The following is a 14,294-nucleotide window of genomic DNA, read 5'->3' as shown; positions in this document are numbered from 1 at the left end:
TCAATTGATGAAGAGGAACATGTTGAGTATTTGTTGAAGCTATTCCAACGTTTGAGGAAGTATAAACTCCGCTTGAATCCCAATAAGTGTACTTTTGGTGTTCGGTTTGGTAAGTTGTTGGGCTTTATTGTCAGTGAGAAGGGTATTGAAGTTGATCCCGCCAAGGTCAAAAGCAATACAAGAGATGCCTGCGGCCAAAACTGATAAGCAAGTCAGAGGTTTTCTCGGCCGCTTGAATTATATTTCCAGATTAATTTCCCACATGACTGCCACATGCGCGCTTATATTCAAGCTTCTTCGGAAAGATCAGTCTTGTGATTGGATCGAAAACTGCCAGAAAGAATTTGAGAGTATCAAAGAATATCTGCTTGAACCTCCGATTTTGTCTCCACCTGTTGAAGGAAGATCGTTGATCATGTATTTGACTATGCTAGAAGATAGTATGGGTTGTGCTCTTGGTCAGCAAGATGAGACTGGAAAGAAAGAATTTGCAATTTACTACCTCAGTAAGAAGTTCACCGATTGTGAGACTCGGTATTCAATGCTTGAGAAGACTTGTTGTGCATTGGCTTGGGCTGCTAAGCGTCCACGCCAGTATATGTTGAATCATACCACTTGGTTGATATCCAAAATGGATCCAATCAAGTATATATTTGAGAAGCCTGCTCTAACTGGGAGAATTTCTCGTTGGCAGATGTTGTTATCAATGTATGATATTGAATACCGATCTCAGAAAGCAATCAAAGGTAGTATCTTGGCTGACCATTTGGCTCACCAACCAATTGAAGATTATCAGTCAGTGCGGTATGACTTTCCTGATGAAGAGATCTTGTACTTGAAAATGAAAGATTGTGATGAACCATTGCTTAAAGAAGGGCCAAAACCTGGTTCCCATTGGGGCATGGTATTTGATGGAGCTGTTAATTAGTATGGAAATGGCATTGGGGCAGTGATTATTACTCCTCAAGGCACGCATCTACCATTTACAACTAGATTGACTTTCAAGTGTACAAACAACATGGCAAAATATGAAGCTTGCATTATGGGGCTTGAAGAGGCCATGAATCTCAGAATCAAGTATTTGGATGTCTTCGGTGATTCGGCTTTGGTTGTGAATCAGATAAAAGGAGAATGGGAGACGAATCAACCCGGTTTGATACCATATAGAGATTATGCGAGGAGGATTTCAACTTTCTTTACAAAGGTTGAGTTTCATCATATCCCTCGAGATGAAAACCGGATGGCAGATGCTCTTGCGACGTTGGCATCAATGATTGTAGTGAAGTATTGGAATGAAGTTCCCAATTTATCTGTAATGCGTCTTATAGGCCAGCTTATGTGTTTGTTGTGGAAGAGATTAAAGACAAGAAGTCGTGGTATCACGACATCAAATGCTTCCTCCAAAGTCAGATTTACCCGCCTGGGGCATCTTTAAAAGATAAGAAGACTTTGAGAAGATTATCCAGTAATTTCTACTTGAATGGTGATGTACTGTACAAGAGAAACTTCAACATGGTTTTGCTCAGATGCGTGGATAGACACGAAGCAGACTTATTGATGACCGAAGTGCACGAAGGTTCCTTTGGTACTCATTCCAATGGACATGCAATGGCGAAGACGATGTTGCGAGAAGGTTACTATTGGCTGACAATGGAATCTGACTGTTGCAAATTTGTGAAGAAATGCCACAAGTGTCAAATTTATGCTGATAAGATTCATGTTCCTCTGACACTATTGAATGTTATCTCTTCCCCATGGCTCTTCTCCATGTGGGGAATTGATATGATTGGGATGATTGAGCCCAAAGCTTCGAATGGACATCGTTTCATTTTAGTGGCAATTGACTACTTCACAAAATGGGTTGAAGCAGCATCATATGAAAATGTAACCAAGCAATTTGTTGTAAGGTTTATCAAGAATCGGATCATATGCCATTATGGTATGCCGAGTAAGATCATTATTGACAATGGATCGAACTTGAATAATAATATGGTGGAAGCTATTTGCAAAGACTTAAAGATTGCACATCATAATTCTTCTCCCTACAGTCCCAAGATGAATGGGGCTGTTGAAACTACAATAAGAACATCAAGAAGATTATCCAGAAGATGGTTGTCACGTATAAGGATTGGCACGGGATGCTCCCATTTACTTTGCATGGGTATCGTACATCTGTCCGCACTTCAACAGGGGCAACCCCTTTCTCTCTTGTATATGGTATGGAAGTAGTACTCCCCGTAGAGGTTGAGATTTCTTCATTGCGTGTGCTCATGGAAGCCAAGTTGACTAAAGTTGAATGGTGTCAGACCAGGTTTGACCAGTTGAATTTGATTGAAGAGAAGAGATTAACTGCCATGTGTCATGGTCAGTTATATCAGCAGAGAATGAAGAAAGCTTTTGATAAGAAGGTCAAACCTCGAGTGTTCAGAGAAGGTGACCTTGTGCTCAAAAAGATTTTATCGTTCAAGCCAGATTCCAGAGGAAAATGGACTCCCAATTATGAAGGCCCATATGTTGTCAAGAGAGCCTTTTCAGGCGGTGCATTGATTCTTGCAACTATGGATGGTGAAGAGTTCACTCGTCCTGTGAACGCAGGTGCAGTCAAGAAATACTTCCCCTAAAAAAATAAAAGAACAACTCGCTAAGTTGAAGACCCGAAAGGGCGGCTAAGGCAAAAATGAGTGTCTCGGTGGATTGAAAACCCGAAAGGGAGATCCAGGAAAAAATTAGAGACATAAAAAACAGAAAGAATTTCCCGATAAGTTAAGTACCCCACCTTAGGGCAACCTATGCAAAAATTAGGGATTATGGCAAGTAACTGCATTTTGCTGATATTCAGTGATTTTGAAGACTTGTTTGAGCACAAGGGTTGACATCAGTTCATCATCCCAGCAGCGGTCAAGAGCACAGTGGATATCAAGAGTTGGTAGATGGATTAAGGATCATTTGTATTCAATGTAACCCTTTTCCATGTAAATTACCATTTTCAACTTTGTAAAATCTATGGAGTCTTGTCATTTACAGACTACCATTCTATTAAATAAAGTTGAGCTTTTATCCAATTGTTTCTACTCTTATTTACTTCAGCCAATAGTTTTAAATTTTATTATGATCATTTCGAAATTAAATTTTTAAATCAAAATTAAGTTTTCTTCAAAATATAAAAGCAAGAACTTTTCCAAAGCAAGTAAGAGGAATATAAACCGCGTTTCAGTAAGGAGAAAGTCCATAAGTGTGAAGCATCAGAGGGTCCCCCAGCAGTTAACTCTTTGGGTATCCCTAGACGTTTGTGTTGATTCAGTTCCTCGGTAGATTATTTGATTCCCAGTGGAACTCCTTTCTTTATCCCCAGCTGAGTTGCGGTGTGTCCTTGTCCCCAGCAGGATTTCGGCCTTCCCCAACGGAGTTCGTATTTCCTCAGCGGGTGGATCTTCATCAGAGATGCGTGATTTTACCCAGTAGATCGCATTGGTGTCCCTACCAATCGCCTTGTATATTTGCTCGGTCAGAGTTTCCTCCTGGTTTCTGAGCAGCTTTTGTGCATTTCTCTATAGGGTTGTCTCCCATTTTTATGGTGTTGACCTAAAATTCCCCACAGATTGGATGTTCCCTCCTCAGCTAGGGTTGAGCTTATTGAGATGTTTATCTTTGTATTCTCCAGCAGTAGTCTCCATATTTTGTGGATTGCCCGAGGATTGTACCGTTGGTTCAATTTCTTTGCGACACCTCTGTATCCTTTGTGCTCGTTTTGTCAGCATAATCATCATATATACATATACATATACATATACATTCATACAATTTCATAATTTGCATATCCTGCATCTTCATATTTGATTTGTTTGAGATTCTCATTCTTTGCTATGGCGGTACTTTATCCCCATATCAAATCTGGTGTCTGTCCTCATTCAATTGTAGAGTGTCAGCCCCTTAAGCAGAAAGACTTTAACCATTCTCTGTTTCCCCACTGAGATTGTTTCCTCGTGGATGGTTGTTATTTCAGTTTTCTCTCCAGTAGATCTTCTGGATGGAATTACTCCCCTTGAGTTATATCCTCATTGGGTCGAGTCTTAATTAATTGTTTCCTTCTAGCTCTTACCTAGATGGATATTTTGGTCCCCTAAGAGTCTATTACCCAGTAACAGGTAATATTCTTCTTAGTTTGCAGTTTGTTACTTCTTGCCCAATACCCGACAAAAGTACCCCTTTTTCTCCTCAGTAGAGTCCCCTGAAAGTATATCCTTGATATGTTCATCCTAACCGATGACGGGTATCTTTCTTTCCCCCGCAAGAGTCTATCCTTGATATGTTCACTTTAACCAGTGACGGATATTCTCACTTTTGGTATTCTACCCAGTAAAAAGGTAGTTGTAATCCCTATTTTGTTCCTCAGAGAGTTAATCCTTGATATGTTCATCTTAGCCGATGACGAGTTTTCTTCTCCTTTTGGTCTTCTACCCAGTAACTGGTAGTTGTAAATCCTACTTTTTCCCTGTGCAGAGTCAATCCTTGATATGTTCATCTTAACCGGTGATAGATTTTCTCTTCTTTGGTATTCTATCCAGTAACTGATAGATGTAATCCCTATTTTTGCTCCCCTTTTCAGAGTCTATCCTTGATATGTTCATCTTAACCGGTGACAAATTTTCTCTTTGATTGGTCTTCTACCCAGTAATCGATAGTTGTAAATCCTGCCTTGTCCCCTCGCAGAGTTAATCCTTGATATGTTCATCCTAACCGATGATGGATTCTCTCTTCGACGGTTTTCTATCCAGTTTTCGATAGATGTAATTACCCTTTTGTTCAGTTGGTATATCCTTGATATGTTCATCCTAAACGATGACGGGTATCCTCCTTGACAATTTTCCAGGCAAGTTAATCCTTGATATGTTCATCTTAATCGATGACGGATTCTCTTCCCTGTTGAGTTTATCCTTGATATGTTCATCCTAACCGATGACAGATACTCTCACTCTTTGGTCTTCTGCCCAATAACTGGTAGTTGTAAATCCTATTTTCTGCAGTTTTCCTCAGCAAGGTCATTCTTACCCAGTAACCGGTAATGAATACTCCTTCCTGGCGGTTCCCAGCAAGTCATCCTTGATATGTTCATCCTAACCGATGACGGGTGGTCTCTCTGTCAGATCTTTATTATCTCCTTACCCAGTAACAGGTAGTAGATAATAGATTTCTGCTCCTCCTGTGTTGAAATTTTATTTCTCCTCAGTTGAGTTGAGTATGCATTTCCTTAGTAAAATCGCTTTCCCCTGCATGAGTCAAGTACCTCAGTTTTATCCTGACTTACTCGTATCCCCTGCAGAGGTTGTTGTTTCCCCGGCCGAGTCTTTCCATTTTTTTGTAGGATCCCTTTAGTCCCCCAGTAGTTTTAAGTCGTAGCCTGGCCTACGCATAACTCCTTTTTATCCCCTCATAGTTGTTAGACTATGGCACGGATCTAGAAGGGGGGGTTGAATAGATCCCAATTAAAAACTTGAGTCGGCGCTGTCGCACCCCAAAATTTGACTTTGGCTTTGTTGACCATATCCTGATTAATCTCGTTGTCTCGTATTCATCTCAATTTCTTAAACTTCGCATGACAACTGGTTTGATTAGGTTTTGTGTGTTTTCGTTGCTTACCGCGTTGTATTTCGTTGTTTTAGCAAAACCTGGCCGATATCGTTGCCTCGTATTTATCTCGCTTATCTCTTTTGTGCGTGGCATCGCTTCGATTAGGTTTTGTGCGTTTTTTTTAATTGTTTGTTTGTCGGTATTTTGACTGTATTTCGAATATATTAGAGTTTTCGTATTGTCCGATTATTTGTGATTGTGTTTGTCAGCGTTTTCGTGATGTCGTGTTGATTTTATTATTGCCTAGGGTTGTTTATTTAATTACGTGTTGTGCCGTGTGATTTAATCGAGTCTGTTTGAGTCGTGTTGTTGATTTTACTGGTACCGGTTTACTGGTTTATTGGTTTTATCAATTTGTCTGTTTTGCTGTGCAAATTGTCATCGTTTTTATCGCGTTCGTGTCGCTCGATTTTATCGTATTTTAATCGTGTGCCGTTTAATATTATTTGTGCTTAATATTAATTGTGTTTAGTTGTTAATTAGTTTATTTAATTAGGATTAATATTATATTAGTTTATTATTATTATTATATAATATATAAATTATATTATTAATTTATGTTAGATATTTTTTTATGTTTCCTTTTAAGTAATCTAAATATATATTATTAATTTATGTTAGATATTTTTTTAGGTTTCCTATTGTTTAAGTAATCTAAATATATATTATTAATTTATGTTAGATATTTTTTAGGTTTCCTATTGTTTAAGTAATCTAAATATATATATATATAGAGGTTGTTAGTAAGAAAAAAAGAAAGGAAAGGTGGATCAGTAAGAAAAAACGTGTGGTGAGAGAAACAGAGAATTGAAAAGAAATATTTTTCCAAAAGCATTACCGTATTTCACTTGTTCTTCATTTTCGGTAACCCGAAATCGTCCCGATTATTCACCGAAACACAAAACTGATTTCATATCTTTGAAGTTCGTTGAGTCCAGGTCACAAATATCCAAGGTTCATTTCATTCCGGCGTCGTTTCACCGATCAAAAGCGACGTTGAAGTCAGGTACTCACGAAGGCAGCCAGCACTGCGTCGGTGACGGTTTCCAGCTTTCGGTCGATCATTTGAACGATCAGAAGTTCATCCTCTTCACACAAGGTAATATTCTTCACTTATCTCTGAAATCGGCAAAGTTCCGGCTTGCCGACATGTGTTTATATATTATTATCTAAATATATATATATATATATATATATATATATATATATATATATATATATATATATATATATATATTTTTGTCTATTATATATCTAAATATATATATATATATATATATATATATATATATCTAAATATATATATATATATATATATATATATATATATATATATATATATATATATATATAGATATATAATAGACAAAAATATATATATATATATATATATATATATATATATTATCTTGTCTATTATATATATTTGTCTATATATATATATATATATATATATATATATATATATATATATATATATATATATATATTTATATATATATATATATATATATATATATATATATATATATATATATATATATATATATATATATTTTTGTCTATTATATATATTTGTCTAAATGTACATATATATTATTTTGTCTACTATATATTTATTGTCTAAAATATAAATATATATATATATATATATATATATATATATATATATATATATATTATATATATATATATATATATATATATATATATATATATATATATATATATATATATATAATTATATATATATATATATAATATATATATATATATATATATATATATATATATATATATATTACTTTTGTTTACTAAATATTGTTTATCTTTTATATTATTTTGCATATATGTTTTATTTAAATGTTAGTTAAATTAATTATTTGTTTAAATGTTTATTTTAATTAAATGTTTATTTATATCAAATGTTTATTTTGTCTAAAGTAAATGTTTATATTGTTTTTTTTATATTTGTTTATGTTGTTACTAACCGTTTCGTTTCAGTTTCAGCTCGATTAACTCCACTAACTATTCGTAATACTAACTATTCATAGCTAACTGTGTTGTAATAATTTACTTTCTCGTATTTTTTATGTTCTGTATTGTGTGTTTAATCGTATTGTTCACATTTTATGTTAAAAAATCGAAAAATCCAAAAAAAAGAAACCCGATGCGATTCCAACGGTCGCCGTTTAAGAAACCCTTTTCACACACTCACAAGCTTACTCTTGGGCTTCCTTATAATGAGCCCATTTATTTATTGTTTCAGGGTTTAAGCTCATTCAAATCTTTTGCCAGCTTTGGCTTTTCAGTTTAAAAACATTTTCAAAAGGACGTGTCAGTCTCGAAGCCTCCCGCCTAGGTCGAGCAAGAGATGGCAAGACACGCCAATCTAAAATCCACAAAACAGACTTTCCCCTTTTCTTTTGGGAGAAGTACTTGGATTCTGATTTCTCCATTGCGCCTTGGAGATACGTAGGCATGAAGTCTACGACTTTATCGAGTCCAAAAGCAATAAAATCAAGTTCTTTTCTCATCTCCCCAATCAAACGATCAAAGCGAAAAAAGCAAAGCATTCACATAAACATAAGCAAAAAGGTTCCTGTGGAGTACCACAGATGTAGAGGGTGCTAATACCTTCCCTTTGCATAACCAACCCCCGAACCCGTAACTCTAAAGGGATTTATCGTTATTTTTCCCTTCCTCTTTTTGGATAAAATAAAAGACGGTGGCGACTCTTGCATTTAAAATATTTTTCAAACGGGTTAAGTTCAATCAATACTTAATCTCGTGAAAAATCCCGCCGCGACAGAATGGCGACTCTGCTGGGGAATTACATGATTAAACTTATTTGAGGGTTTAGCCTATCTTTGCTTGTTTATATGTTTGCTTTGTGAATATTTGCTAAATTGTATTGTTTGTAATGTTTGTTATTTTGGATTTTGGGGGATACTTGTGATAAATTCTATACCCGGATTTGGGGCACATTTGAGATAGGATGGATGATAATTCAGGTTGACTTGATAGGAGACAATCCTTACCGAGTTGACTTGAGCCTTTGCCCGCTTGGTGGAGGCCTCTTTGAGGGTGATAGTGCTAAACAAGTCATTTGTGAGGCATTGTTGCTTTCGACGGGCCCGTGAAGCCAAGGACCTTAGTTTACCTTTACCCCATCTTGGCCTTACTTAGGATGTGATGCGGTGACCACTTCGGACCAAAAGTCTGGTTTGGTTGATACGCGATATCACACTCAAGCGAGATTCTTTTGAGAATAATATTGGAAAGCGAGCAGTTGCTTAACCCGGTATTATCCGAAGAAGGATCCATAACCTTGGGAACTTTTAGAACCCGTTTGGCAGGTGAACCTTAGAACTTATCTTGGGGCTTTGTCCTAAACTCCATGCTGGTGATGAACTTTGAGCCTTGTATTGTTTGACCATGTTTGTGTTTGTTGCATTCATGCATGACATGCATTCATTCCCATCATTTCAACCTTTTTCCAAGGAACTTAAAGTGAGGATTGCAAATATTGCAGGAAACATGGATTTTGGACGGAGAAGTGTGAAAAAGTACAATCTCATCAATCCAAAGATAGATGAACTAAAGAAACTGGTTTCTTCGACCGCAGATCCTATTGGTTTCAGAGACAGATATGGGGCACTTATATCTTTATTGACACTTAGGATGGAAGAAGGGTTATTGCAGACATTAGTACAGTTCTATGATCCAGTCTATCACTGTTTCACATTCCCAGACTATCAACTCATGCCTACATTGGAAGAGTATGCCCAATTGCTTCACATCCCAGTTGCTGATACAGTACCTTTCTTTGGTTCAGAAAAGTTACCCGAGCACAGTTCTCTTGCAAAAGTGTTGTACATGAAGAAGTCAGAATTCAAGAATAACTTCACCACCAAAGGAGGACTTCCAGGTTTCACTGCCAAGTTCTTAATGGGGAAGGTTTCTTATTTTGCCAGTCAAGGTTGTGATATTATTGTGGAGCATCTGTTCGCCTTGTTGATCTACGGTTTGTTACTATTTCCTAATATTGAAGGTTTTGTGGATTCATATGCTATACGCATCTTCCTAAGTGGTAATCCTGTTCCAACTTTGCTCGGAGACACCTATCATTCCATCCATTACCGTACTTTGAAAGGAGGAGGAACCATAGTCTGCTGTATACCGTTACTCTACAAATGGTTTGTCTCTCATCTTCCTAAGTCAGCTACTTTTTGGGATCGCAAGTCAGGACTTCAGTGGTCACAGAGGATTATGTCTCTTACCCAGTCAGATATTGCATGGTATAGTAGAGTTTTAGACGATGTGAAGATCATTGATAGTTGCGGGGAGTTCCCCAATGTGCCCCTCATGGGCACAAAGGGAATCATTTCTTATAATCCAGTACTTGCTAGGAGACAACTCGGTTACCCTATGAAGGACAAGCCTCCTAACATTCTTTTAGAAGGTATTTTCTTGAGGGATAACGAGGAGGACCCTACCATGAAAGAGAGAGTAGTAAGAGCTTGGCATCGTGTTTGTCGCAAAGGGAGACTTGAATTGGGTAAGAAAGATTGTACCTCCTATGAGCCGTACCTCCAATGAATCAGAGCCAGAGCTATATAGTTGAAAATGCCATACCCACATCATGATCCTATCAAACCCGCTCCGTTGAAGACCCCCTACCTTCCGCTAGATGACAAAGAAGAACTCCAAGCCACCTTGGAGAGGGTCAAGAAAGAGAGAGACGCTTGGAAGGATAAGGCCCAGGTGCTCGAAATGGAAAATGAAGAACTTCAGAGACAGTTAAAGGAGCAGAGTGGAGAAGATCGTGCAGGTAAATGTCCAAGGGTGCAAGAGGATTTATTTTCCTCAGGCACAACAGATTACTCCCAGATTCCACAGTCCTCAGGTGCATGGAAAGGTCTTGTAGACAGTTTGGTGAAGGAGAAAGCTTTTATGCAGAAGGCCTATGAAGAAAGAATTGAGAGACTTGAAGGACAACTCCTACTTGTTTATGCTCGTCCTGATGACACATGTCCTTAAATGGTTTTCCTGGTTGTATTTGGGTTGATAACTTTGTTTTGTTATCAAAAATGTTTGCAATTCTATCTTTTCCTTCACTTAGAGTTCCTTGGAAAATCATTCATTTTGCATATCCATGCATCACGTGCATACAGGTTGTCTGTCTTGGTCCAGTCTTCTAACAGTTGCTTCCCGCCAGCAGATCCATTTCAAGCTGACGCATAATTACAACACAAGAGCCAACTACAAAAGAAGAATGGAGATAACAGATAACGAGAACCGAGAATTGAAAGCTCAGGTTGACCGCCTTTCTGCTATGGTCGAGACATTGATAGCAAACCAAGCAGCCCAAGCTGCTCAACTTCAAACAGCACAAGCTCAGGTTGCCGAAGCACAAGATGCACAGATCCAGGCGCAAGCACAGGCAGCAGAGATGCGCAACCAAATGTTAACCGCCCGTCTACAAGCAGAGGAAGCCCAGGCTAGGGCTCAAGTTCATAATTCAGGACAGACTTCGGCACAGAATCAACCTCAAATTCAGAATCAGACAACAGCAGCACCCGTCACTACAGTCATCGCTTCAGAAATCAACGTTGTCCCAGTCACTTCTGTTACCATCACAGCATCCCGTCCTTGGGAAATACCCAGGGATCTTAATCAAGATAGATATCAACAAGAGTTCGTTCCACCAAATGCTCCTGTCTTCACTAATGTGCCTCCCGTTGTTCACTATACTCCTCACCTAGGAGAACCTGTCTATCACGGCCCTACCCCAAGTGAGGATCCTGGTCTCAATGATAGAATGGATGAATTCCAGGATCAGTTTGCGGAATTACAAAAAGAGATAAAAGCTCTTCGTGGGAAAGAGCTGTTTGGCAGAGATGTAAATGATATGTGTTTGGTTCCAGACGTAAGGATGCCAGCAAAATTTAAACTACCAGAATTTGAAAAGTACAAAGGAAGTTCTTGTCCACAGACCCATTTGGTTATGTACGTGCGAAAGATGTCAATGTACACCAACGACCAAAGGATGCTCATTCATTGTTTTCAAGACAGCCTTACCGGTGCAGCTTTACGCTGGTATATGGGATTAGACAGTTCTCAGATCAAGACTTTCAACGATTTAGGCGAGGCCTTTATCAAACATTACAAATACAACCTTGATAATGTGCCAGACCGAGATCAGTTGAGGTCCATGCAACAAAGAGAAAAGGAGACATTCCGTGAATACGCGCAAAGGTGGCGCGAAATTGCAGCACAGGTGTTCCACCTATGGAAGAAAAGGAGATGACGAAAGTGTTCTTAAAGACTCTTGATACTTTTTATTACGAGAGGATGATTGCAAGCGCTCCTACAGACTTTACTGACATGGTAAACATGGGAGTCCGTTTAGAGGAAGCAGTTCGAGAAGGGCGTCTAGTTAGAGAAGGAAGTTCATCTTCAAGCGGGGCAAAGAGGTACGGCGGTTTTATGAAAAAGAAGGAACAAGAAACTAATGCTGTGTCCTATAATCATCCAAGAAGGATCAATTATCCTTACCATTCCCAACACCAACATATAGCAGCCGTGACTCCAGTAATCACTTCCGCTCCAGTTCAAGTCCAATACCCTCAGCAGCGTACCAACCGCTTCCAACAGAATACTCAGTATCAGCAACAACATCAATCTCAACAACATCAACATCAGTTACAACAACGTCCACCACAGCAGCAAAGAAGAACCAATTTTGATCCAATTCCAATGTCATATGCAGAATTGTATCCAGCTTTGATCACTAAAAACCTTGTGCAACCACGACCACGACCTCTTGTACCAGAAGTGCTACCTTGGTGGTACAAGCCAGAGGTATCTTGTCCCTTTCATCAGAATGCTCCAGGTCATGACTTAGACAACTGTTTTGCTTTAAAGTTGGAAGTACAGAAGTTGACAAGAGCAGGTATCCTGACCTTCAAGAACATGGGTCCCAATGTGAAGGACAATCCAATGCCAAGTCATGGTCCTTCATCAGTGAACAATATAGAAGTTTGTCTCAATGAACAACGTGTTACGAAGATAGAGGAGATTCGGCGGTCTTTGGTTGAAATTCATTCTGTTTTATGTGCTCATGGTCTATTCCAACATGACCACCAGATCTGTGGTACATGTTCAGTCAATTCAAGAGGTTGTAGAAAGATTCAAGATGATTTGCAAGGCGTCCTTGATCAGGGTTTGATTCAGATTTCTAGACAAGTGAGTTCTCCAGAATCACAAGAACAAGAGGTGAATGTCATCATTCCTTGCTTCAACATTCCAGAGAAAGTAGAGATAGCTTATCATCCGAGGGAGCCAGTGGTGATTTGCCCTCCGGGCCCAATGCCTTACACTTCAGATAAAGCGGTCCCCTACCGCTATGCAGCAACTATTATTGAGAACGGTAAAGAGGTCGAGATTAAAACCTTAGCCTCAGTTACCAATATCGCAGCAAATAGCCGAATGACGCGCAGTGGCCGCGTGTTCGCTCCGCCGGTTATCCCAAGTAGAAATGTTGAGAAAGATCCAGTAGTCGTGGTACCAGTGACAAGAGAAGCAGAAGGGCAAACAAGCAATTCAACCCTTGACAAAGAAACAGATGAACTACTTAGAATTATCAAGCTCAGTGACTACAAAGTGGTAGATCAGTTGCTACAGACACCGTCAAAAATCTCGATCATGTCCTTATTATTGAATTCAGCTGTCCACAGAGAAGCACTACTGAAGGTGCTTGATCAAGCCTTTGTAGAACAGGATATAACAGCAGAGCAGTTCAACAATGTTGTAGGCAGCATCACTTCGTGCAATGGCTTAGGCTTTTGTGATGAAGAACTGCCAGAAGAAGGAAAGAATCACAACTTCGCTCTCCATATCTCAGCCAATTGTCAAGGGGATTCTTTGTCTAATATCCTAATTGACACCGGTTCATCTCTGAATGTCATGCCCAAGTCTACCTTGGTGAAGCTAAAGTACAAAGGGGGGCAAATGCGGCACAGTGGAATTATTGTGAAAGCGTTCGATGGATCAAGAAAATCAGTCATTGGAGAAGTTGATTTGCCTATTGGTATTGGACCACATGTATTCCAGATCACTTTCCAGGTTATGGATATAGTGCCAGCTTATAGCTGTCTGCTCGGACGCCCATGGATTCATGAGGCGGGTGCCATTACATCCACGTTACACCAGAAGTTAAAATTTTCAAGAATGGGCAAATAGTGACGGTTAATGGGGAGCAGGCTATGCTGATTAGCCACCTTTCATCGTTTAGTGTGATAGAAGCAGACGAAACGGCTGTTCAAACTCCATTTCAGGCCCTGACCATCGATGATTACAAGAAAAGTGAAGGTTCAATCGCGTCATTCAAAGACGCCCAGCAGATTGTCAAGACAGGTCCTACAGAAATGTGGGGCAAGGTGATAGAGTTGCCAGAAAACGTTAACCATGCAGGATTAGGCTTTGTTGATGGAAAACAAGTGCAGACTTCAGTGGTGCGACCTTTCAAAGATATCTTTCACAGCGGTGGGTTTATCAACATGGTAGCAGTTGAGGAGGATACTTTTGAGGGAAAGACAGAAGACGAAGGCCCCAGATTTGTGACACCAGGAGTAGTTATGAAGAACTGGACCGCAGTTGAC

The 14,294-nt window shown here is 38.8% G+C and overlaps 1 protein-coding gene across 1 annotated transcript; it reads left to right on the top strand.

Annotated features, from left to right (window-relative positions):
- The first annotated feature begins 11,922 nt into the window (after positions 1 to 11,922).
- On the top strand, positions 11,923 to 13,875 carry LOC127095531 (uncharacterized). The gene has a single exon (XM_051034207.1). The coding sequence runs from the start codon at positions 11,923 to 11,925 to the stop codon at positions 13,873 to 13,875; it is 1,953 nt and encodes a 650-aa protein (XP_050890164.1).
- The last annotated feature ends 419 nt before the right edge of the window (positions 13,876 to 14,294 follow it).

Source organism: Lathyrus oleraceus, chromosome 6 (genome assembly GCF_024323335.1).
Source record: "Lathyrus oleraceus cultivar Zhongwan6 chromosome 6, CAAS_Psat_ZW6_1.0, whole genome shotgun sequence".
NCBI lineage: Eukaryota > Viridiplantae > Streptophyta > Magnoliopsida > Fabales > Fabaceae > Lathyrus > Lathyrus oleraceus.
Note: the sequence above shows the minus strand (reverse complement) of the source record. Positions and strands in the feature narration are given on the sequence as shown.

What these genes read in the sequence shown, in the direction of transcription:
- LOC127095531 (XM_051034207.1), top strand. Translation starts at nt 11,923, where the DNA reads ATGGAAGAAAAGGAGATGACGAAAGTGTTCTTAAAGACTCTTGATACT.